At 42.3% G+C, this 26780-nt stretch overlaps 2 protein-coding genes across 4 annotated transcripts; one reads left to right on the forward strand and one right to left on the reverse strand.

Moving 5' to 3' along the window:
* The first annotated feature begins 255 nt into the window (after nt 1–255).
* Nucleotides 256–11438, forward strand: LOC117747048 (voltage-dependent calcium channel beta subunit-associated regulatory protein-like). 3 transcript variants are annotated; one of them, XM_034556443.1, is made up of 11 exons: nt 256–848; nt 1071–1298; nt 3638–3773; nt 5950–6095; nt 6258–6319; nt 6429–6591; nt 6675–6855; nt 6953–7096; nt 7748–7946; nt 8067–8271; nt 8351–11438. In XM_034556443.1, exons 3-11 carry the CDS (start codon nt 3726–3728, stop codon nt 10146–10148), a joined length of 2946 nt encoding a protein of 981 aa, XP_034412334.1. In that variant the 5' UTR covers nt 256–848; nt 1071–1298; nt 3638–3725; the 3' UTR covers nt 10149–11438. The 3 variants fall into 3 exon arrangements, with proteins under 3 accessions (XP_034412334.1, XP_034412333.1, XP_034412335.1); XM_034556442.1 differs by having other exon boundaries at nt 1071–1251; XM_034556444.1 differs by lacking the exons at nt 256–848; nt 1071–1298 and having other exon boundaries at nt 2175–3773.
* On the reverse strand, nt 11434–26706 carry stk11 (serine/threonine kinase 11). Its single transcript, XM_034556446.1, has 11 exons — nt 26475–26706; nt 24775–25713; nt 20331–20414; nt 20037–20126; nt 19593–19725; nt 18780–18916; nt 17959–18086; nt 16577–16634; nt 16257–16450; nt 13917–14157; nt 11434–13159 (listed from the first exon to the last, which is right to left on the reverse strand). The coding sequence occupies exons 2-10, from the start codon at nt 25056–25058 to the stop codon at nt 13949–13951; spliced, it is 1317 nt and encodes a 438-aa protein (XP_034412337.1). The 5' UTR covers nt 25059–25713; nt 26475–26706; the 3' UTR covers nt 11434–13159; nt 13917–13948.
* Between the last annotated feature and the right edge of the window lie 74 nt (nt 26707–26780).

The following is a 26780-nucleotide window of genomic DNA, read 5'->3' on the forward strand; positions in this document are numbered from 1 at the left end:
CTTGACAAACATTAACAAAAGGAGTTGATCCTAAGTGGCAGGCAACATCTAATTGAATTCAAAGTTGCAGCAGTTTTATAACTATTTAACTAAAAGTTTTTTAATTTGTATTGTATTAGGACAAAATAACCTTATTTTAAGTAAATTAATCATAACAACAATGCATGTCCACATGGAGTGCAGGTTGATGATGTATTTATATATATATATATAGTTGTCCTGAATAACATATTTCTTCAGTGTGCATTTCAGGAAATACCTACATTAAGGGATCAAACCTTTCATTAAAGAAAACATTCTTATGGTGTAAATTCTCTCATGTGGTTAATTTAATTTAGAAATAATTCAAACTATTGTATATTTATTAGGAGTCTTAACTGGATCTAAATGACTTCCGCCTCAAGTATGTTCAGCCTGAACACCATGCACAGTGCAACGCCTCCGCCAGGCGGTGAAACGTGAGATTACAAAGACGTCCACGACACCCATCTGTCTGCGATTGGTCGCGCAACAAAGAAACAGAGGCAGGCTCAAACACAGCAAACGGAACATATTAAAATACGAATCATGTCTGGATCGACAGCAAAAAAAAGCCAACCAATGAATGGCTCTCACAGCAGCTGCCATTCATGAGCAACTGCTGTGAATGAGGTTCTCTCCTCCATCTCTCATCATCACCACCATCCCTGTGAGCGCTGGTCACGTGGTGAGTAGGGAGCGGGCGGTGGGTGTGTCCAATCGCGTGTGGTTTCATTCATAACTACAGTCTTTATTTGAAGCCCAAATTAAAGTATGCAGACGGGGCAGGCTGCCTGTGGACCGCCGCTTCAAACGGAACATACAGCCGGGTGAGTCCGATCCTCGCCCCACTCACACCAGGACCAGCTCATGGACCTAGAGGCGTACTCGCGACGTGATGTGCTACTATTTCATTATGTAAGATGCGTGATAGTTGACAAGTGCCGACTCCAGGTATCTTAATCAGGGTTTCAGTTAGAGATGTTTGGAGCGCGGCGCAGCCCTCGTGTCCACAGGGTTCCTGCGTGACGGTCTTGATTTATTCCCCGCAGGCTGAGCGTAGACGACGCAGAGATGCGGGACAGCCATGATCGCCGGGTTTTGGGAGGAGAAAGCAAGATGCTGCTGCTGCTGAGGCTGCTGCTGCTGCTGAGCGCTGCCGGCTGCAGCGGGTCGCTGTAGTCAGTCTGCACAGAGCGGAGCAACGCTGCTTCAACACCGCCTGTATAGACCGTAAGACACGACACATCTGGAGACTTTCATCCTTCAGTCACGTCAGGGTGATATGCAGTGACCCCTTTCTCTCACTCCTCCTCCCTTCAGCCGACTACTGGTGGTGCTTATAAGGGTGTAAACACCCATCATGACAATCTGCTAATGGGATGGAAGTATGTGAACGTCTGTCTGTGCGAGCCGCGTCGTCCATCTGTCTCCCTGCCTGGTGTGCGCGGCTAAAGCGAGAGATCAAGCGAGGATGTAACATGTCATCATGACACCCTCGAAACTAACGCTCGCGCGCATACACCGAAACACCATTTTTTTTTCTCGTTCGGAGTCGGTGTTCTAAATTCTATTCTGGTTAGATAATAATAATTTATAAATCATATAATAATAAAAATAATGATAACATCTACAAAACTTTAAGTCTGCTCAAAAGTAGACTATTGGGAAAAGGGTATTATAAATAAATGAATACTTAATACAGATCAAATAAAATACTATATATAAATACATTTCAAGTACAATCATACTAATATTGTGACAAATAAAAATAAATACATTATACAATATCTCCCCCCAAAACAGCATAATGATGATAAAAAGAGTAAAACCTCATTAACGTACAGTTTCACACTCCTTTAACTAAGTACAGAAATGTATAAATAAACCGCTAGTGGAGTTTGAATATGTCGAATTGATCAGTCAGTAATATAGTAAAATCATTTAAATGGGTTTCTTTCTGCTTGGTAAAAATGTTGAAAGCTAATTTTTTGGGGGATTTAGAGTTAAAAGGAACGTGTAAACCATGGACAATAAAATCAAATAGACCATTACATTATTTTAACTGCTTGCTATTCAGTGTCCAAAGAGGACAGAGGCATTCACCACATCTGTCTTGAGGGAGATAATGTCAAAATAAAGAAAAATATCAGACTTTTCTTTTCTTTCATTAAAATTATTTTATTTAGTTAGTTTAAATCCCTCAATTACATATATTAATAAAATATATGATAACAAGTCTATAACAGCGGAAACAACTAAAATATGATTATAATTGTTGACAAATAATGTACATTTATAAACGAGCACATCTGCTTACAACTACGGCATAAAGTGTTAAACAATTCATTACATGTCAGAAAAATAAGGATGGTGAAACTAAAGTGTTACCCAACTTCAACAGGATCCTGTGTGTGTGGTTCTCTATTGTTGGTGCATTCTTGCTATTCAGAGCTTCGTCCTCATCAGTGTTACCTTGAGCTGTATTACATAAAATATGACTCTCACATGGAGAGGGAATGTGCGGCAGTGTTATGTGTCAGGGAAATATTGTGGACCGATTTCTGCTCTCTGTGTAAAATGTGATGTACTGTCAGTCTTCTCCCTCTCTTACCAGACATCTTTGTCTGTCTCCGTCTTATTTTACAGACATCGTCTAATGACTGCGATGAGAGATTCTTGGTTATTTTGTGTGTGTGTGTGTGTGTGTGTTTGAGAGATAGTCCATCTTCAGAAGATGTAAGTCAATCTTGAGACACATTTAATGCACCGTGCTTAATTAATGTCAAATGGGGCATTACAGCCGTTTTAAACAAGAGGAGTTTACTTGTCATACTGTACAGTCTGAAAAAAACGTTGTGTAATGATTTCTGTTGCTCGGTCCAGCCTCATTCTCAGGCTCAGTCACATGAACGGAGGAATAATACATAAACGATTCACATAAACAAAATGATTAACACAGATTTACAAACGTCTCTTTCCCAATGTAAGTATTTTTGGGCCCAATGACATCACATTAAGAACCTGGAGATTTTTATTAATTTGTTTGGTCGTGGGTCAAATCAACTTCCTGGGGGCAGTAGTATGAAAAAGATGAAAAACTATGAGCACGATTCTTCTTTTGGTGTACATGACAAGGTTCGACAGTGAATATCTGGCAAAGGTGTGTATATGAGATGAGATGTGATGGCTCATCATCGTCTTTGAATTGGAATATTGATAACTACACGCAAGGACAACATAGTTGGGTTATTAGGAGTGATCCCACAATGCCCCTGAAATTATTACCCTCTCAATCAATGCACACATTTTTAAAACAGGTGGACTTTTTTCATCAAATGTTACTCGAACAGGAGAAAATTGTGTTTGTTTTAGGACTGTTTACAGCCGTAGATTAATACACATTTGGTGCTTATTTACAGCTTCAGGACGTTTGTGTGGTATTCAAAATGAACTACAGTTCCCACATTCATCGCAATGAAGTAACATGTCACCTGGTGCAAATGTGTGGCTCATTGATGTGTTTTTATAAACAATGCAGGTCTATATAATAATAGGATCATTTCACTATTGGTCTTGGTCACAGGATTTGTTTCTCCTGCTCTTTGACAAAAAACAGAAACCGTTATCGTCGAGAAAGAAGCAGCAGCTCTGTCCGACTTCACTTCCTCCATCCTCTGCAGGGTTCACACACGCTGACCTGGACCATGAGCAATGATTTGCCTGTTCTGACAAGTCTGACTGAGAACTCCACTGTGAGTACCGCTCCCACTCTGTGTCCACCAACACTAACTCTCCACACCTTCACATCAGCTGGTGTCTGCGACAACTCTTCCCCAATACTTTTACAGATGAAACTGGACCTCAGCCACAAGCAGCAACAAATAGGTAGAGCCAGTGAGTTTGCGCCACACTGTCCCGGTAACAGGTGTTATATCCAAGCAGGAGCTGTTGTGGAGGAAAACTTGATCTGTATCCAAAGAGGATTTGACTCAAAAACAGGGCGTGAGTGTGATGCGGTCTTTGTGTGCCATATAGCCCCTGGAGGCCGGGGAGGATATGTGAGCCAGCGGTGATGATTATCGAACAGTTAAAGCCGTCTGTGTGGAGGGAGAACGGACTGTAGTTTCCCTCGACAGTGTGTGTTAGAAGATGGCCTAAAGCCTGGCAGGAGGCTTTGCTGCTCAAGCTGATTGATTGTGTTGTTCTTCCCGTTTGGCTGAGGTTGTGAAAACAGCAGATTTCATTAAGCTACAGATGCTCTGACAAGCTGTGTGTGTGTATGTGTGTGTATCAAGGTGTGCATGTTACCTACACACACACACACACACACACATATGGCTTCCAACACATTATATAGGCTTCAGCAGAATGTAGGCCACTATAGGATATAATGAATATGAAAATATACTCTGTGTGCGTGTGTGAGTGAGAGACACAGGACTTAGTTTGACATGTTCAGGCTTGAAGCAAATTTGAGTTTGATAGAAAAGAATGGGTAAAAAGTGTATTTGCATTTGCTCTAACGCACGTAATCGTCAACCATGTCTGGTTTTATAAGAAGAAAGTCTATCCTCCACGTTGCTTACTGTTGGATTGAGTTGCAGCAAATGAGAGTTTTAGGAGTCTGGAGAGTACATATATAAGGAGGCAAATGACATTTAATGACCTTGATGGTGCTCTAGCTAAGGCCATCATCATCATAACGGTCAGCCTGTGCTCAGTGAGGAGCTTCTCCACTCTATGCATGATAACCACCTTTAACATTTTCATATATTATATGTATGTATGTGTCTGTGTGTATATATATATATATATATATATATATATATATATATATATATATATATATATATATATATATATATATATATATATATATATATATATATGCACATATATTATGTAATGCTAAATGTTGCAATAGATAAATATATTCCCTTTGTGACAGTGAAAAGAGACCAATTATTTTCACTCTCTTTTGAAACTGACGTCGGGAGAAGAGCCAGGAAAGTCTGGTGTGGGGATTGCTCATGTGCGTCTGCTTCCTCCTCCGAGTTCCATTTTTAGCCTGCGGAGGCCTCATTTCCCTCATTGAGAAGAGCTGGGAGATTGAATTAAGGGTCTTGCTGACATTTCGATTAGCATCCCCAAGCTCACTTAGCCAAGACTGAGTATTGATCAGAGGGACTAAAGCAGTTGTATGTGTGTGTGTGTGTGTGTGTGTGTATGGAAGCAGGCAGGATGTATATGAGTGTGTGTGAATAAGAATCACTGTGAGGAGGCAGGGACTTAAGAAAGTCTCTTTGTGTAATTTACTCCTTATTAAATATTACGAGGCTTTGTTGGCAGCGTAATGCGACAAAGAGATTCTTTATTGCTGGGAAGCTCAGAGGGAGAAGAATCAATTACTGTCCCAGCAGGATCAATGCAGCCAGCGAGCTCACAACAACTAAACATGACAACAGAGATATGTCTTTGTGATTTTAAGGAATAAGTTACACGCTCCAGCAATGACAAGTGAAGAAGCAATGGGAATCAAAGTGAAACAGTGACAGAGGGTACCGGGGTTTGACTGATACTGGTTTTGAAAGCCGATGTGTTTAGTGACACATTCTATTTTTGATCAATGTTAGATTTGTATGCAGCAATATCAGATTTTTATGTTGTTTTCTTTGATCCAAGAGTTCTCCAACCAGTTCTCCAATCTCACCCTATATCTATAGGGTGAGATTGGAGAACTGGTCAGTGAAATGCATGCTTAAAGATGCAATGATAAATATCTTTATTCTGAAAGATAATTACCATTTTTTTTATATTTAGGTTCATTCCAACATTCAACCACCATACTAAAGTAAAGTTCAAGTACCTCATACTTGTATTGCACAGACTAAATGTACCAAACCTCTTTTCTTGGCTGCTGTTGATCAGGATGTTCCTGTGGCGGCGGGCCAGGTGGAGAACTATGTGCTACTGTTGGTGCTGCTCAGTGTTTTTGCCGGGGGGACGCTGGTCCTGCTCTCCCTGCTGCTCCTCTTCTGTCACCGCTGCTGCATGGGTGGACGGCGCTACTCCAGGTGGGTGACACACTGTGTGGGGCCGTCAGGGAACACACGGGGATTACAGGAGGCAACGCGATTGTGACAGCAGTGGATTAAAGAAGTGTCGACTCCGACGTTGAAAGCGGTGACGGGACGAGACAATTACAGAGAGTAACATTTGTTTCCCCACCTTTTCAGAGCGAGTGATGACCCCGAGAAGACAAACACCACTTATGCTGAGGATTCTCAGCCCACCCAAGGTCAGAGCTGTGTATTTTCTTAGGTTCATACATACATGTCTTCTGGTCCACTGTCGTCGCTCACGTTATTTCTTTCCCTCGCTTCGTCCGTGTTCTCTTTGCCGCTCAGAGATCACCATTCATCTGGATGAATCAGACGCTCTCTCAGCTGCCAGCTGTCATGATGGAGAGTCAGAACGATTCGTCTCCACGGGGTCTACCGGCCGCAGAGTGTCCTTTAATGAATCTGCACTTTATGAACAGGAGAAGACGACTCAGGACAAAGGACGCAGGTACAGTTTAACAGGGGATTCGACATCCTTATTAAGATGAGCTGTTGGTGGAATCGGATGAAATAATGTGTCCTCTTTCTCAGGTATACTCTGACTGAGGGAGACTTCCACCACCTGAAAAAGGCCCGACTGACCCACCTTCACCTGCCTCCGGCCCCGTGTGACCTGAAGATCCTCACCATCATGGAGTGTGACTCAACAGAGAGCAGCACCGTCAACATCAACGAGACCGCAGCTCCCAAACTGCCCCTCACCATCTACAAGGTAACTTTTCCCTGGCTGTGATTTTTCTCACTAATGTCACCAAATCCGGTCATTCCAAAATCATTTTTGTCATTCTTGCGTTGTTTTCTCTCTCCAGCCCACTGAGAGAAGAGTCCCTGACTGGATGGGACTGAGCCTCAGCGGAGGTCTGCCTGGAGACCCGCACCACTCCACCATCCTGGACCAGAGCCCAAGACAGGCTTCATCAGCCATGAAAGCACAGCACTCATGGTCCCAGACGGTGAGTTGAACCTTCTTCCACGTTGTACTGACAGTTATAAAATGGTCATTGCATATTACAAGTCAATACGTTTTAGCTACACGAGCGGCATCCAGACCATCAAGTGATGCTGTGCCTACAAGTATAACTTCCCACAGCGGTAGACTCTTCGTCTTGTTTGATCACTTCATCATGTGATGACACGCTCAGTGTTTTTATTGAAGTTATCATCAGGCAAACAGAAAATGTTCATCCTGGGGTCTTGTCGTCAGTGAAACGTCAACATTTCAGGGACAGGCTTTCAGGAATGCCTGGAAGAAAAGATTGAAATTGCAGCTGACATTTATTTGAATGCTTTTTTATTTAATTTGTAATAATCTTTAATCTGCAGACACCTACTTGTTTTAGTTTTGAGCCACAAATGCATTTGCACAGATAGATTTCTCAGTGATGATCGATCCACTCGTATCACACATAAACAGAGCCGTGAAAAGCAGCTGCCACAGGCTCAAACCTATTGATGCACTGTGACATCAGTCATCGCTGCAGCTGAGTGACAGTATGACAAACTGCTGTCCCGAGGGGCTTTGCCATCTCAGCTTGTCTGCCTCAACCCTCCTTAATGTCTCATCACCTCCCTCCACCCTCCTCTTCCTTCATCTCTTCTGTCAGATGGAGGCTATCGGGGACAGGGGCGAGGCTGAGAGCGAAAGTGGGATGAGAGGAGAGTCGATTCAAGCTCCGGACCAGACTTCAGTTCTACATTTCTTCTCTAAACTGCGGCGTCACGCCAGTCTGGAGGGGGCGGGGCCGTACTTCAGGAAGTGGAAGTTTGACAGCAGTCATCGGGCTGCCAGCCTGGATGCCAAAGGTTTGGATACATGTAATACATGTAGTAGTAGGCTAAGATGAGTGGATGATGTAAAAATATGAATGCAAAAATAAAGAAAATCAAGTAAACATTCAATCTTTTCATGCGCATTTCTACTAGGATCCCCCAAGAGAAGGCCCTTCCAGAGACAGAGAGCAGCAAGTGAAACCACTGATCACTCCGATGACGACTCTTTGTCCCTCCGAGATGAGGTCATTGAGTTGTTCCCACAGTCCCCTGTCCCGACCAGTGGCCTCCAGTCCCTCTCTGCAGAGTCTCTTTCTCAACCAGACACTGCACTTACGTCCTCAATCTTCCTCAGCAGGTACATCCCTTTCCATAATCCCAAGACTTGCACCATGAAATTCCCAGAATTAACGATTAACTGTTTTCCATCTTTGCAGGTTAAACCTAGAGGCCATGGTGGAGTTAGGTGGTAGCAGCAGCACCGGAGGAGAGGATCTCTGTTCGCCAACAATTGATTGTCGCGCCCGGAGGCAAGATGAGGCAACAGCCAATGGGACAAGAGTAGAAAAAGAAACAAAGTTCAGTGCAGGTACAAGAACAGAAGCAGTGGGAGTTAGAAGATCGGTAGAAGATGACGACTTGTTTGAGGTACAACGAAGAACTGCTGTACAGGACAGGTTTGAAGACATGTTAAGGACAACTGAAGACACACAGACCTCAGCTGTGAGAACAATGAGTGAGGCAGATGATGGAGATGAGCTGGTGTTGGGAGCTGAGGCCAGGCTAAGAGCCGGCTCAGGCTCATCCCTTTCTTTTATGACTCGCCAGGAGAGCTCGGAGGCTCCTCCCTCCCTGTACAGAGACATTTGGAGCTTACGAGCCTCTCTAGAGCAATACGCCTCCTCAGACCAGAGCAGCACAGATCGGGAGTCCATCCGCAGTGATGGTGACAGCGTCTCATCCCACGGTGGTGCAGGAGCTCGCTCTGGCCTGGACAGCTGCTTGTCCCAAGACCTGGACGATGAGGCTGAGGGAGAAGGCGAGGGAGAGATGTTGGAGGGAGGGATCAGAGGGGCGTCAGGTGGGCACAGTGAGGTGGAAAGTGGAGCTGGGGGAGAGGGTGAGTCAGGGAACCGTAAACTCCTCCAGATGGACAGTGGCTACGCCTCTATTGAAGCACCATCCAGGGCACCTGAGGAAATGCGGCTTTTTGGGACTCCTGGAGCTCCAAGAGGGAAGTCGGCATCTGAGAGAAGGTTGTTCTACACCAGCTCTGGGAGGAAAGGTTCAGTGTGCGAGAGCGTCGAGGCCAAGCTGTTTCAGGAGGAGCTGGAGGACGAGATGGCAGACGGCACAGTGGAGAGATCTCAAACTGGCTGCCAGTCTCTTACCCTGCAAGAACCGCATGAGCTCCTGAAATCCCTTCAACCTCAGAAACCTCCAGAATCACAATCACAGCTGATGTCTCCCCTGATTAAGCCAATCCCACAGCCCTCGACTCCTCACAAAACCCGTCTCCGCCGCCGCGACTACAGCATCGACGAGAAGACAGACGCTCTTTTCAACGAGTTCCTCCGGCATGATCCACGGTTTGACCAGCAGGATTCGCCGCTGCGCTCCAGGCACCGATCCAGAGTTCATCTCCGTAAACAGTGGCAACGACACAAGCAATACAGCGACCCGGGGTCGGGGGCTGGGGGTAGGTACTCCCCATCTTTGGAGAGGCAGAGGTTCACGCCACTGAGGAGAGGCGACAGCGCCGGTTACCCTCTGGACACCAGGTATCACAGCACGCTGTCACGCATCGCGAGCGCTGCTGACGAGGAAGCCTGCGAGGTGGCGGCTTGTGAGGAAGCTGCCAAAGAGAGCACAGAGGACAACGATCCATCGAAGGAAGGAGGTGCGCGGGAAGCCGCAGGAAGTACAGCCGACGCAACAAAGAGTTGGGCAGAGTCGACTGGAGAGGGTGATGGCTGCCAGGTCTCTACAAAAAAGGGCGCCGAAAGCACAACTATCCAGTCGTTGACGAGCAACATGGATCCGAGAGTCAACAACAGAAACAACAACAGTAGTCAAGCTATTCTATCAGAGAGCAGCCTGACAGACAAGCTGGCCGTGTCGGTGGAAGAGAGGCTCTACGGCGGCCTGCGCAGTGCAGAGAAGCTCGGCCAGGGAGGAACGGAGCGCGCGCTCACCGGGTCACACACAGCCTCACCCGGCTTCAGTCCCATGTAACACGTTAACAAGCATATCTTCATCAACTTTATTTCACATCCATTATCTATAGACGACGGACTTGAACAAAAGGGTCGATAGAACTTTAAGCATTCATGTGTTAGATAGTTGGCCATTTGTGTCCCTTACATTTGGATAAATAACTGATGGATCAAAACTCGGATATAGAACAGTCTCTTCCAGCATTTCCATTCAGACCTTGATTTCCACTGGGACGCCATGTGACACGTGATGCCCCTTTTTATTGGTAACCATTCTCAAAGTCAAATGCATTTATTACAAAGCTTTGAAAATATAGATCCATCTTTAGAAAATGAACTGTGACTTTTCAGCATGCTACTGTATGTCCAATATGTGAATACTGTACAGTTTTGACTTTAAAACAAAAAGCACTTTGATGGGAAGAAAGAACGATGGAGTTTCTGTCACCCATTTCTCTTATTTACAAACCATATCCTCAAGTGTCCTTCTCGTCTTGATCACCACGAGAATAAATTACTCTGTGAAAGCTTGAGGTTTATGTATTTGGCGATAAGAACACTGACCATGTAAAAGAAAAAAAGTATAACTTAACTGCTCGCAGCCCTCTCATTTAAACATATCAGATCTGGAGCATGAACTTTATCAGAAGTAAAAACAGCTGGGATACCCATGCTACACAGTTCGGAATGACGTGCATTAAGATTTTTTTGTATACCCATATTTCATCTATTTTTATAGGATTGTTGTTACTTAGTTTACCATGTTATTTATCACAATTAAAGACGCGGTATCCAGGATCTGCTGTGGAGTCGAGCGAATTGTTGCATCAGTGCTGGGACTGTTGAGTGACCGACACTGGAGCCGCTCAGGCTTTTACACATGGACCAGTGAAAGAGGTTGAAAGTGAAGCGCAGTGCCACGGGATAAACTCACTACGGGTTACTGAATAAACGATACGTCTGGTGATATTCTATATTTGACTTATCGTCAACAAATCCCACAAATAGAACTAACAATTAATTCATCTTACGATCTAGAATGACCTGTGCAGTCAAAGCTTGATGTAGTTTATAGCTCTCCATTGTTGTCAAACTATTAAAAAATAAAAACGTACAATCATTTATTGTTGATTGAACACCATATTCCTCGTAAAAAAATATAATTGCTGTTTAGGTAAATTTTTTACCATTTAAAAAAAGAAAACCCATGTCATCATTTCTTAAGAAGAACGTCAATGGGCTTAGAGCTGAGAACCACATAGGGCCTATAGGGAAGTCAGAAAGTATTAAGAGACAAACTAACACCTTGTTGGTTTTGTTTATTTGTTGGCATTGAAAAAAAAAAAGGAATGGATAAAATACTGGCATCGTTAAAGTAATACTTTTCAGACATACTCTATGTTTACAAGTTAAAATCTGAACGGCTCTCTCTGGGCCAGGATGGTTATAAAACTATTCGTTAAGCATTCATGTCAAATTGTATTTCTTCATCATGAGAACATTGCTGCATGTTATAATGGGTGATGTCACCAGGGAAACTGCGATGGCAGGTAAGAGCGTGGCCCTTTTTCTTTCACACAGATTTGGGTTGGAGCAAGAATACATGTACGTTGAGTTTTTGTCCTCACACGTTGAGTTGCATTGTAAATGAGTATTGCAGAGAATTCAAATGTCTCGCAGCCGTGACAAATTCTAGACCTTGTGGGACATGTTCATTTTCGACCGAACATTTTTGTGAATAAAAAAAAAGAAAAAAAAAGGGGACCACGCAACCTGTGATTTCATGCTGTTCATAATTCATGTAAGGTGATGTACTGTGTGAAGCAGAAGGCGCCCTGACACTAATCATACCTCTGAAATATTATTCAGCCTGTAAACAAGAGACATCTCTTCATGCTTCCTTGTTTCGTTGAACAGAGAATCTCTCCGTCGACCTTGCTGACGTTGGAAGCGCTGCTCTCCCCCCTCCCCCCTCAGAGTGATGACTCACCTGCTCTCTGATCTATTCCCAGCGAGGGGCTGACGAGGCCTGGCTGCGTACGAGAGGGGCAGGGCTCCCGCTGATGTGATCGGCGTAATAAAGAGCAGCATCACTGAAACATGCGACCGATTGTGACGGCACACCGCCTGCAGCCGTGCGGCATCGGCTTGATATTCTAGGGTCCGACTGCAAACTAGCTGCAGACAGCAGAGTAAGATGAGTGTCGTCTTCCTACCAAATAATAACCGTGCAAAAGACAGTTAAAAATAAATGAAAACAGGACAAAGGATCATCCAACAAAATAGCCTGTTTGGGACATATTTTATATAAATAATAATTAAAAAATGTTCATTGGCAAAAAGAAGAAAAAAAAAAAGAACCTAAATGGAAAACAAAAATCCCCAACAGGTCAGCGGTGGATCTCAAAGCTTCAGTCGGTCAGTCTGTCCACAAAACAAGCTCTTTCCCTTTCTTCCAGCTCTGTACAGCATGCAGTTTTGTTATGTTCGTGGTAGTAGAGTACTATTAGAATTATTCTCATTATAGATTTAAATATAGAATTATTCATAACTTTTGTTATCTTTTTTTCTTTAATTTTTTTACACTTCACAATGCGTCTTAAAAACTGCCAATAGGGTTCTGTCAAAACAAATGTAGTAATAGAAACAGAAGGTGGGGTAGAGGGTTTGGATGGGTGGGATACAGGGGTGATGGTGTTTGTAACGTCTGGTGCAATACTTGACCTTCCTAAGAGTAAGACAGGATGGAGAGGGTAAATGACTAGATGACAGGAGTGGATGACAAGAGTTAAAAGGAGCCAAAATATGAGAGAAATAAAAACAACAACAAAAAAAACTCTTCACAGCCAGTGCCTCAGTCTCAGAGCAAAAAGAACATTTCATGCTGTCCTCCTCCTCCCCGTCACTCATACCGCATCTTCTAAAGACTCTGCAGGCCAGTGGTCCAAGGAGGTATGGGGGCATTAACGTCAGCAGGTTTCTCTCACAACTGTGAGGACTCCGGACACAGAAGGACGGGGTCAGACCAACCTGAGAGATAGAAGACAGAATATAATGGTGTGATTGTACTTTAAGTTTCTCATCACATATATTAAACACAAGCAAGTGTCCCTTTGGTAACATATCAGATATACTTTATGAACATGGAAAGACTCGTCCACAGGGTGGGAAAGAAAGAGACAAACATCCCACAGCCCACTCCATCTCGTCCAGGGTGAGTCATTGCCTGAACAAATTAACAAACGGCCTCTCCTCTGAACTCCTAAAAACAGCCTCACACTGCGACTGGTTTGTGTGCGCTGGAGATTGAAAGAGCGAGCTGTGGGTGGTAACTGGAAAGAGAGGACGACAACCTATTAAAACGGTGTGTATGCTTGCAGCATAAATCTGTCCCACTTCTTCGCCTGAATGAGGGCCACTGACAAACGCCTGGAAGGTTATAGTCTAGATTCATCCTGACGTAGAATAGAAATATGATGCCCCAAGAACGGACAATTCCAGATCTAGTTTTCGTGACTGTATAGGAAACCTCCTGGAGAGAGGTGGTGAGTCAGAGCACTGCTCTCTGAATATCAACACACACACACACACACACACACACTCCCCCTTCTTCCTTCACTGATACTAATCTCTTCGTCTCCGTCTATTTAAACGTCTTCTTATCTAATCCCTCCCATCTTTTTATATGTTCTCCGGAGGTGTATCTCAATCTTTTTCCTCTCTCTACTGTATAGAAGGCGTCTCCTGAGCACAATTCAGGGCTTTTGTTTGGAGTCTACACACTCACCAGACGGGGTGTTGCTGAGTGAGGAGGGGGGGTCATTGCTGTTTGCAGGTGGAGAGCTTGCGGATCTTGCTGGCTGTGGAGACTCCTTTCCGTGAGGGGTTGGATGAAGAGGAGGCACGGCGTTCGGCTTTGGCCTTGCTATTCAGAGACCCCCCCTCTGTCCCGTTCACACAAACTGGCTTGGCTAGAGCTGGACTATGGTCTTCGTGCCCCTGATCCTCATCCTCTTCGGCCACTTGTCCTAAAAGACATGCACAGTAGGCTCAAAACAAATCCATCACCGTTTCAAACAAGTCGCTGACTTGACTGGTGCTTCATTGAGTCAGCGTTAGGTAATAGCACGAGTGTGCAAACTGCGAGTGATAACGCAGATGGAAATTACAACAGAACTGCTGCTGAAAACACTGTAAACATTTTATTAATTTATAAATGGGACCCGCAAAAAGCTCATTTGTCAGCAAAATGTCAGGAAATCAGCAGAGTGAAAAATAAGCACTAACCGTCATGTGACTTGTGTGTGTGTGTGTGTGGGTGCAGATGCACCGCCACCGATTGAAATTTCTTCGGCAGATTTCCGATTTTTGAAAATCTGACCTGTAGATTTATCTGATTCAGATTTTCTTTCCTTCCAAGAACTATAATTGACAGCATACACAAACATTTGTATACGTTTTCTTTACAGTGTGCCAGAGAGCGATCCGGTGTTACGCAATGGGACACAGCGTCACCGTCCATGCCCGTGTGTATAACGTATAACGTGTAACAGACTTAAAGCTCATGATTAAATTTGACCAGCAAAAAAAAAGGTTTGAATATGCAAGACTGATAGACCAGTAATGGCTGATCAGCTGACAACTAGTTAGTTTTGACCGGTGGCCGATCAGTGCATCTTTGTGTGTGTGTGTGTGTGTGTGTGTGTGTGTGTGTGAATGCGTGTGTGGCGAGGGCCGTCAGAAACTCTTAAATAACTCCCCCCACTATAAAAACTGTAACACAAGGGGAATAATAAAAGCAGGGAGATGTAGTTACTGCTTAAGAGAAACATTAGGTCTTACTGTTTAAATCTACCATCAACTCTCATTTCATTAGTACGAAACATCCCATAAAACAGTGTGGGAGTGAACCATGAAAAACCATTCACACTCCCACACCAAAACCATTTCAACTGCACTATTTTTAGATCACTTCATTCACAATGTGCAGCTCTGCTTATTTTTCATGTGAAGCACCACTTCTAGAGACCCGACTACTGCATTTATTATTACCGGCTGTTGCCTAGCAACAAATAAAGGCATTGAATTCTGGGTGAAAAAGATAAAAGAAAAGCGGGGTAACAAATTAAGTCCAATATAAAAATGCTGTCATTATCTATTCTCCCAAAGTCAGTAAACAGACTTTTGTACACAGTTAACTAAAAGAAACTGAAAATAAATTCAACATCATCAAAATGTAGCCAGTTCCAGACAGGACTCTGAATCTACGACGACATCTAAGCCTTGTTTACCCATTTCTAGTCAGTAAACAGTCAACCAATCAGAGCTAAGTAGGTGGTTTTAAGAATGGGGACATCTTCTCAGATACGTGAAGCTGGCTATCTGCCTCCTACATTCATGAGAAATACAGAAAGAAAAATGAAAACTAGCATGGATGAGATCGATCCCGCTGTGGTAGGGTGGTGTGCAACACAGGGTAGGGAGGATGTTTGGTTAACTCACTGGGGGGGGGGGCAACATAGGGAAATATGTCTCATCTATTGATAGATATTGATCATTATTTCTCATTTACTGGGCTGTACCACAAATTGTCCCTTTTAGGGACATTTAAGCTACTCTTAGTCCATGTACAGAAATAAATACTAAATCTAAATAATTCTTTGATCTATGTGGAAAATGTTAAGTTGGCTGCTCCTGGAAAACAGAAAACAGCCAAACATGAACACCAATGTCAGGCTGACTTAATGAAGTGAAATTAAACGATAATTTGGTTTTATCAGGCTACAGAAGACAATTCTGGTACGCCTTTATTTACCTCAGTGTTTTTAGTGATAATATGCAGCCTTATGCAAAAACAAAATGTTGTTATGAAGTATTTTGGAGATTTTAAAAGACATTTAAGGAAAATCAAATGGTTCAAGTTTTTCTTTTCACATTTCAGTGTTTTTCATGGCTTTAAGTCACAGGACAAAGTTTAATGTTAGAAGTTGATTAAAGTCTAAATTTGTAACCACATTTGACACAAGGAAACACATATATATTTAAATCAATCTTAAATTCAACTGAAGAAAAAACCCATAATGATTAATAAGAAAGAAATAATAAGATAGTCTGAGCTCACACTTACCTGGCACTGTGAAGTCCTGAGTGTATATGATCTCATCCTCTCCATCGTAGAGCTCGTCATCGTCCTCCTCTGTGTAGCCGTGGAGATCCTCCAGGTAGGGCACCACCGTCATACTTCGCCAAGGATCCCTGCCCTCTGCGCTGGCAGGGATGGGCACAGGGGGCTCAGACGGAGGGTGTTTCTTGCGCACCCAGCTAGAAGGGTAAGACAGGGAGAAAATGGACGTGTAAATAACAAACCCGACTTCAACTATGCCTTCTAAACACTATTTTATTACATCACATTATTCATTTTACATGGGATACATGATAAATGCTCACTTGTGTTGCCGTATGTTCTGTATGGAAAACCTCTTTGCAGGGTCATACTCAAGCATTCCTGAAAAACAAAACATTACAAAAGGTCAATTGAATCACAACAAAGCTGAAAAATGTCTCTACTCGCATCATGTCTCTGTTAAGTGTTTAATATATAAACTGGTGGGAGGCCGCAGCAGTACGAAGCGAGCCAACAGCAGACGGATGGAAAACATTAATGGACCTACTCTAATTCATCATTGTGTGCATCCTGCTAAGCTTAAGGTGTCAATGAGGTACAAGTAAGGAAACATTGATATGAGTAGCATAACAGCTGTACCAATGTAATGAAGATTTTGTCCCGGAATTATCATAATGTGAGCTAAATATGTGAGAAAAGCAGAATGTCAGTGAGATAAGGCAGCAGTGATGCAGTGCCTATCCAGACCCAATAATGTAATCGTCTGGCAGCTGGCAGCAAGCGGCAGCGTGCAGAGTGCTGATAGTAGTGCTGCGCCTGCTGAAGGACACCTTTTGTGGCACTGGGCTTATTTTAGACCATGTAATTATGGACCGACGAGCTCCCAGGTGCTGCATCATCACACAAAGACGTCACACGCTCACACAAAATGGAGGATGCAAGCTCTCTCAGTTATAACAGCACCAGAACGTGGCAGTTCTTATTGTTCCTATTCACGGTTCAGCAATTGATCAAAATCCCTCCACGTAACACCAAGAACAGTAGAACAACAAGATAAGATCAAAGCTAGAACAATAGGCACTCAGTTTCATTAGTTGGTGCAAACATAATCGTCCCAACATTCTTTCTGGATTCACATCCATTCAGACAATTTTTTTTTTCTTCACTTGACTCTTTTTTTTTGTTTTTACAAGGGGCAGAAGCATTGCAGCATTGCAGTCGGCAAAAGCAACGCCCGACTGAAATGTTTAGTATTCCGCTGTTGGCTCCAGATCAATGGAAACTACGTCAACAGCTGGAGGGTTTTTCTACATTTTGGAGGAAGCCTGGCACGCTAACAAGTCATCGTGACTTCCAGTGTCACAGCACCACCTACTGGACTTCGTTGCGATTTATTACCTGACCAATTCCATTTCAAAGAATCTTCCAATCGACACCTTTTCTGCAATGCTACACAAACTTGCATTTTTGTAAACATTAAAAACATACTTAGAGCAAAGCTCTACCACTACTATGTTCATATAAATGCATGATATTGCCTGATGGTGCATGAGTCATCTATTGCAATGACAAAAAAAACCTACACTCAAGCTGAGCTACAAATCATCCACTGCAGCATACATATGTAACCACAGCAACACCGTGATGGTATGATGAAAGTACGATTTGGCCTTATGGCAAAACATTAGCTCTTTAAAACACTCACCTTGCAACAGGTCCGACAGGAGGGGTCCACACTCCTCAGGAATAGTGAAGTCTCCTTTTCCAATGTTCTCAAATAGCTTATAGATGTTGTCTCCCTCAAACGGATACAAACTCGTTGTGATGTTGTATCTGAATGGATCAAAAGAGTCAGTGAATACTGTAAGTGTATCATAAACTGGGAAAATGTTAAGAGTTATCTTACTCTCGAGACAAAAATGATTATTAGTTGGAGTCACATTATATTTATTAGCTTTCATAGTTTGTCAGACAATTAAAAATGTTTTAGATGAAAAATCATTTTAAAAATCTACTTTTAGATTAGTTTTTAAACTACATTTTTATACTTATCTTTTTTTCGTCAATGATATCACATTTGATATCGTAACAGTTAATGACGTCTGTGTCGCTTCGTCTTAGTATTGTAAAAAAAGGGTAATTGATGAACCTTTCTGGTGTTATTTTTTACTGTTCTTTTCAAATCTAAGAACCATACTGAAGCACATTTTAATCACAGCTTTTAATACTATAAGATGCCTAGATCAGTCTCTATACAATCCCTAAATCCTACACTTGAAACTTTCCACAGAAGACTCTTTTTTAAGACCTTGGTGGTGGACACGTTTCTTTCTCTTTTAACGTCAGGGTTGCTGCTCTGCTTTTTGAGCTCCCTATAAAAAAGGAAAAGCAAGAGCATTTTTCTAATCTAATTTTGTCAGATATTAAGACAATTTAGCAGATCTGTCTATAACTACACATTTAAAATTACATGAAATTTAAGGCATTCTTGGAGAACTTGAGCAACCTGAGGCTCTGACTACTCACAGTGTTACTCCTGCAGACCAAATGTCCACTTTAAACCCTGAAAAGGTGTCCAGTCCATTTGCAATCTCTGGAGGCTGGAAGGCCGGTGAGCCCTGACTGGTGCGACACGTGTCATCGTCTGCAAATGGGTGAAGGGCCTGAAAAATATAGAGTGAATAACGATTCAGTGTTTCGCTATATGTAAATATATATATATATATATATATATATATATATATATATATATATATATATATATATATAAATATGAATTATGAAATAACTGAGTCATGTGTTGCCATTTCCTTTGTAAGCAGCACATTTTGTGATAAAACAAAACTGGACTGAGACCATAGACTTTATAAAACATGGACATCACTCATAGGTGTCTGATGAGCCGTTGAAAAGCTCAAAGTTGGTGGCTCTGGACCTCGCCATCGTGGCAGTGACAACACAGCCTTTTTTTTTTTTAAATGGGCAAAGAGGTGGATCATCGGTGGAGCTGAGGCAGGCCTGTGTGATATTTTTGTAATAGAGGATGGCCCTGTCCCTACTATCAACAGTACTTGTTTATATAGGAGCTGGCAATATCAGTTTTCAGGATGTGAGGTCCTGGGACAGGGATGTCGTATGTGTACAGATTGTAAAGTCCTCTGGAGGAAAATTTGTAATTTGTAATATTGGGCTATACAAAATAAATTGGATCGAATCATTAGAATATGTGGAAATGAAAAAGATGTGGAATTAGAAGATCCATGATCTGGTAGTTATGGTGAAAAAAAACAATCATTCCCCCTGGATGGTAAACAATACAATGCTGCAGCCTATGCTCACCTCTGCTACTCCCAGGTCGGAGATTTTAAGTCCTCCGTCAGTGGTCAGCAGCAGATTTCCTGGTTTAATGTCTTTGTGAACTATTCCCTGGCTGTGCAAATATTCAAGGCCATCCAAGAGTTGGCAAAAGTACCTGGGAACAAAAAACAGATGGGTTGACATACAATTAAAAGAGTGGAAGTGTTTCATACTGCAAGTTGTAAAAAACAATTGGCATATCAAACAATAGGCATCACTTAATACTTTAGTGTTAATGGCTTTCCAGCAGTGACCACACATTCACACAATCCATGGTCAGTTATTTTAACAGCAGGGGCCCTGCAGTCTTAGATCTAAACTTAGGCCTGGAGCAATAGCTGCAGAGAGGCTTATTCTAAATATAAGCCTCTCTGAGAGAAAATGCGAGAGGGGGAGCAGAGAGGGAAGAGAAAAACAGACTCTTACCCGTGAGCTTGAAATACTGGAAACCTTTTTTCTGGGACGCTGTCCAGCATTTCTTGCATCCCACAAACACAATACTCCATCACCATATACGTAAGTCAGGAGTCAAGGGGATTTGCCAAAGCAAACAAACAGATCCTTTAAAATATTGAGCCCCTTATAAAGACAATAGGTACCAAATGGAAACATGTAGGTATAGAAATAACTCAGGAACAGCAACATTAAAATCTAAACATCTAAAATCATTAAATACAAAAGATGACTAATCAATAACACTAATTTACTTTGTAAGGATATATTTTCTGCTTCTCTTCATTGTAGAGCACATCCACCAGCTGAATCACATTCTTGTGTTGCAGTCTTCTTAGCAGCTGAATCTCCCTATAAATCATAAAAAAGAACAAAATAAAACAAAAGATAATTTAGACAATGTACAGGAAGTGTTATATAATCTAATACTGGCACGTGTCTGCTGATAATGTAGGATAAAGGCCAGGTGCCGTACATCAGCAAAACCACCCAACAAATTGGTCAAAACTTAAACGGGAATACAAATGTCAGCATATAAATATATATATTATATAAATGTAGAAATCAATTGAATCGATCAGCCACATAGTAACCGATATCTGATTCAGCCATTGGAGTCACTGGCCCAATCGCAATCTCCACCCTTACGGACTTTGAGGCGCACTCCCGCTAAGTCCTTGAGGATTAGGGCTGTCCCACTGTCACATCGTAGAGTGTTTGAGAGCTCTCTGGCAGACATTTTGAGCCCTTTATGAACCCTTTCCGTAAGTCAGCATTAGATGCCGATTTTGTGAATTACCCACAAGTCATTGCAATGTGACGTTAAACATGCAGTTACCATAGGAAGAAAGGAGACGTATATTGATATGGCACTGTATAGCATGAGCAGTTATATACTGTATATTGAGCAGGGACGAGAATCGATGGCAACTCAAATAATTTCACAATACAGTAGTTGCCATTTTGTTTCTATTTATATGAAATTCTAAGAAATTGCGATTTAGTAACAATCCAAATTGTGCATATGTATTTAAAATTGTAGAAGATCAAAATAAGAAAATAAAAATTCTTATGTCAATAGATGTTCCCCATCCCTCCCAGAAAGACATGAATAAATGTGTCACGCAATGACAAGTCAAAGCCATAAAGGGAGTGTGCCTGTACCAAAAACAAATAAAGCCTTTACAGTGCTGAGGCATGTTTATCTTTGTTTCTTCTTCTTTTATATAAGTATACTACTGACACATTTATATTCTGGGCAGAGTCAGCCTCTTGCTTGCACACAGACACAAACAAGCTGTTGCCGCTGCATCACTGCACTGATAAAAATACAGCTGACTCATGCACACCTAAAAGCAGACCTATGATTAAAATATGGAAAGGCATTTTCAGCCATTACCTCCGTATAAAATACTTCCTCACTCATCGTGGGCGAGATTTTTGAACTGCAGATTGTTCTCCGGGGAAATGCATGCTTTGACCAGACGCAACCACTTTATGCAACACGCGCTTTGCAAGTAGACACGTTTTTGTAACCGTTGATGAGTCGTTGAACACCATATTTATTTCTCTTCTGACTTTACTTGACATAACAATGAACAATATATTTAGTTTTTTGCTACGCTGGTGGCCGGACGGCAACATTTGAGTTGATGGAAAAATCTTAATCCTCCGACATTTGTACAATTGAATAAGGATATATTGTATTTTAGCAAGTTGGAGATAATTAGGTATACGATTAGGGGTTAGCTAACAAGTTTACATTGATATTACAAACTTTCCAAAGCCGTCTTTGAGATAGATATGCATCTAGGTCAGAAATTAAGCATTTAAAAGATGTCCAATTTGTGTTGACAACAAAAAAATGGTACGCCATGAATATTGTACTTTTTAAGCAATACATCATCTCTGCTATTCAAGCGAACAACAAGCACAGATGACATGTCTGAAATGTAGCGAACCAAGCTGCATATTCATTCCTACTTCTTTCCATAAAACAAAATCATAAAACAAAGGCACCGCTGCCCCTAAGGAACAGTGACTACTGCAGTCTCTGAGCTCAAATGTGTGCGGATGGACCTTGTGTGTTCAAGGCCTGCAGGCTGCAGAGCCAACAGGATTTCAGCACTCAGCGATATGGCAGCTACTCTGGCACACAGTGGCAACAATAACAAGTGATCAAAAGCTGCATCTACACAGTGCTGGTCGAGAGTCTGAGTCTAGTTTAAGGTATCCGAGTCTGCATTTGCGCTCCTGTCACTCCAAATAAGGGCATGGCATTTTTGGGGTGTTGCCGTAGAAACAGGCGTGGCATTACTCAATGCTGGTATGAGCATGCCCATTCCCGTGGCAACCCTGTAAAAGCAGGAAGTGTTAGGCGGACAGGAATGCTAAGCAGAGGCTGAATGGCAAGCTGGGAGCTCCTACTGCACCACAAACAGACCGGCCTTTACAGACTCGAGGATCCAGCTTACTACTGCTGGAAAACACAAGGCCACCACCAAGTGAGACAGATGTAGAAAAAGAAAACTATGTCATTTCATGCATCGAGAAACACTGCTGTGGTCTTAATAACAGAGTGCGACAACCACTGCAGCTTTGTCTTAAAAAAATATATAAAATATTTTTTAAACACCAACATTATTTATGGTATGAGAAATATTTGGGACACCTTCAACATCATAAATCAAAGGTTGAAATGGGACCAGTAAATTTAAGTAGCTCTCCATCTGCGGTGGAATATATAGTATCTACCCTATTAAATTGTTTACTTGTTGTTTTTACATTTTTAATCCCTGATCTCACACATCTCAACAGGACTGTTTTTCACCAGTCTCCTGCCTAACCTATCAAGTAAGATGGGGACTGACTGACTTAACAGTAATTATAGGTTCTGCCACAAATTCTGGCTTTGACTGAGGCCTGGTCTTCGAGTTGGCCACTCCAGAACATTGATATAGTTTTTTTTAAGTAAGCTTGGTGTAGCTTTGGCTCTCCCCTATCTCACATGTCATGCGTTAAAACATCAGTGGGTTTGCAATGGCAATTTTGTCCGTTTTAACCTCTACCTTCAATTCTGTGTGGGCACCTTGCACACTTTAATGTGACCTGAAGTGTAATTTTAGGCATAAAGTCCATTGGGCTGCAAGTTTTCTCAAAGCTTCTAAGTACAAGGCAAAACTAAGGCTGAAAGGACCCAGTGTAGACACTGATGGAGAAATACAACTGCTGCTGACAGGCTGCTTTCAGCCCCAACTAACTGGAGACGAGAAGGGGAAACATGGCATTTCTTAACATTAAGTCGCCTATCTGAGAATGGTTAACATGATATTCTGTGATAGACTTCAGTCAGTCTGGATACCTGATAAATAGTTACTACTATAAGCTACTACGTTACAAACAAAATGAATTCTACTGGGCAGTTACTGGGCAGAGTCTGTCCATCATTCTTCTGATGAGGTTTTGACTCCGGCCTACAAACACGCCATCTTGCAGCTCTTCTTTCTCTGTGTGAACACATTTTGACATTTTTCTAAAGCTTCCTCTATAATTAGCACAGGCCCGCAGCGAAAGGCTGGAGTAATATTTAATGAACTACTATGTGATTAAAACTTCTGAAAACCAAATCACAGAGGCATTAAGACAGAAGAGAGAGACAGGCAGAGAGTCTGAAACAAATAGAACATGTTACATAAAAAAAAATCTATTTAAGAGATTACATTCTATCACAGCCTGATTTTGATATGTATTACTAGCCACACCACAAAGAGAAAATTGTTCAAATCAATGAAATGATACATTGTGATGCATACATTTAGCTTCTTGAGTTGCATTGATTTATAAGAACATATTTGGTTGCACCGACTACATTAATGTGCAAACAAAGCAACTTCTAGTACTTTGCGGCGGCTGTTTTTGTAGAAGCTGTTAACCACGTTTTTCTTGTTTTCCCATTTACTAAAGAGCACTCAACGTTTGAGGATGAGGTATTCCCTCCTTGCCTATGGACATTTTAACTCTAACAGTGCTGATGTTTGCAGTCCTGGTCTGTGTCAGCTTATAACTGTTATATATTTATACTGAAACTGCTAAGTTTGTGTGTATAGGCGAAGCCACTGGGCATGTTGTGACATTAGTTTTATAGTTGGCCATTCAGGCCTACGAATTATCCCGGTCGTGAACATCAATACGTTTGAGTACTGGCTGAATTATCTAATGCATTCCGTTTTGAAAGCTGAGAAATGTTTGGATTTAGACCACCATTTTGTTTATTTAGAACGGTTTCTAATTTAGGCATGGTTTTTTTTATTAGAAAACAACTTTGTAGAAAGGTAAATAAAAAAAGAAAAGGGTATTATATTGGTATTTATACTGAAACTAAGGTAGTGGAGATTAAGGGAAATATTTAAGTTGCAGGTTTAAATGCAAGTTAAGAGTTGTGCACAGGGAGTGATGGTTAGTAAAGTGGGATAGGCATGAAGGGCCATTCTCATTGTGGCACAGTTAACCGTTATTACACTTTCATTAGGGCGATTTTATTATTATTAAGTCAATGCCACTGTATCTTAGGATGACGTACTATCCCTAATTGAAAAGACTGTTCACCTAAGTTAGTGACAATGGTGTAATGACTTAAATTGTCAGAGTGCAGAGCAAAGACGGTAATAAAAAGGGTTAAAGAAAGCAGGTTGACAAAACCCCAAAAACTCACTTTTTCACATTGGCTTCTCCATTGGGAATCCGCCTCAGCTTCTTCTTCTTCAGTATTTTGACAGCCCTGCGACAAAGGGTATCCGAGTCCAGCATCTCTTTCACTTTGCCATAAGATCCCTCACCTAGCAGATCCCCCATCAAGTACTTTCCTATCAGCTTTGCCCTCTTCCTTCTTGGCTGGTAGATCACCTCTGTAGAGTCAATGCGATGAATGAAAGTATCCATCTCCATCAGTTCATTTTCATTTAGATAGTCAAGATGTTGCAGCTCGCCGGTACTCATGACTGATAGTTCAGCAGCAAACAACTTAAGCCTCCTGTGCAAATTGTTCACAAATAGCTATGAATGCTGCAGGGGAGTAATCCACTGGTAACCTTTAAGCACTGAGCAGAGCGCTTTAATTCCACAAGATGGAATACAGATGACTTACAAAATACTGAACATGGGAGAAAGAATAATCAGGCCTGAGAGTTGGGGGTGGGGTATCAATCCCAATTTGTAAACATTAGGGCTCTCTCAAAAAGGGTCTATTTCTCACAAACAGAGGTGAAAAAAAAACATGTTGGGTCCAGTGCCAAGTTAATGCTCTATACTGTGCATTTTGTGAAAAGTGCAGTTGAACAGAAATTTGGAAAATTGTGATTTTAAAATGTTACTATTCTCTGCTTCGCTATGAATTTAACACCATACAGCCTATGGTAGAGGCAACCAGTCCTGCGTCAAGGCCGTGCAGCACAGCATTTCTGTCCATGCTTCAGAGCACAGGTTTCCACAGGATACATAAGTGTGTACACAGCTGGACTGAATCCATGCACAGGCCTATGGCCAAATGCATGCAGCAGTATCAGCCTGGCTCCTGGAGGTCGACTGAGCCATCCAACGTGTCCAACCGTCCTCAGGTGTCCTCCATGCCACCACGGCTTCTACTGCCTGGTGCCTGAAAACAAGGGGCATTTAAACATAATAGAAAATGCACACTGGTAAACAAGCTGTGCAGACAACACTTGACCGGTCAACGTTATTGGGTATCCAATCTGCTGCGAGGTTCACACAAGACACGAGGATATTATTATTATTGATGCCAGTCCCCATTTAGCTCCCTGCTGTAATCGGTCGCGTGAGTTACGATTGACAGTCGAGTTGCTCAGCTGAATTTTATTTCAGTGTTAACTATTAGCCAACTTAGCTAACGTAGCACGTCTGATTGAATGAATAGCTCGCCAACGTATACTCACAATGTTGCTTGTCGAACGACACACCTCAGGCGACCATCGCAGGTGTTAACTCTAAAGTCTGCTCTTCGACAGAGGCAACTAATGTGACGAGGACGAGGACTACCGACGGAGCCCTTTGGAGGAAAACCGAAACGTCGTCACACAACTGTAGCTAACGGCCGGTGGTTGTGCAGCTTAGTCTAGCGTTAGCCAACTTCACCCCGTCTGCCGGGTAGAGCAACAGCAATGTAGGAGCCGGGAATCGTTCTCTGGATGTTGTGCAACGACGTTATGCTCACCCGAGTTAAATGTCAAAATGAGCTTTAATAGCCAAGTCCTTCACCGGAGAAACGACCCAGATACGTACAGCTAACGCGAGCTAACCGGAGCTGCGTTGTCTTGCGAGCCGTTCAGATTCGGAGGTAAATTGTTAGCATGCTAGCTAACGAGTCGACTGGTTCGCTGCTATGCTACCGGGTCTCACCTTTATCCATACAAATAGTGTCGTCTGTGCAGGTTTTATTCCGTACTGGTTAAAGCAAGTGTTTCACTTATGTCTATCAGTGAGGTTCCCGACTCTTCGTGTGACTGTTGCTGCTCAGGTTGTCGCCATCTTGTTTACCTCCCCCCCACGACTCGCACTGACAGCCCTTACGTTAATGCGTCAAATCAAAGTTTTTCCTCCCACACATTGAGGAACGAGAACAATGTCACCCAGTGTTAATACATAGTTTAAATAGTGAGCTATTTAATTGGGTCGCCTGGTCCCATTGATATGTTGGGGTATTTA

The sequence above is a fragment of the Cyclopterus lumpus genome, chromosome 17 (assembly GCF_009769545.1).
Source record: "Cyclopterus lumpus isolate fCycLum1 chromosome 17, fCycLum1.pri, whole genome shotgun sequence".
NCBI classification, from domain to species: Eukaryota; Metazoa; Chordata; class Actinopteri; order Perciformes; family Cyclopteridae; genus Cyclopterus; species Cyclopterus lumpus.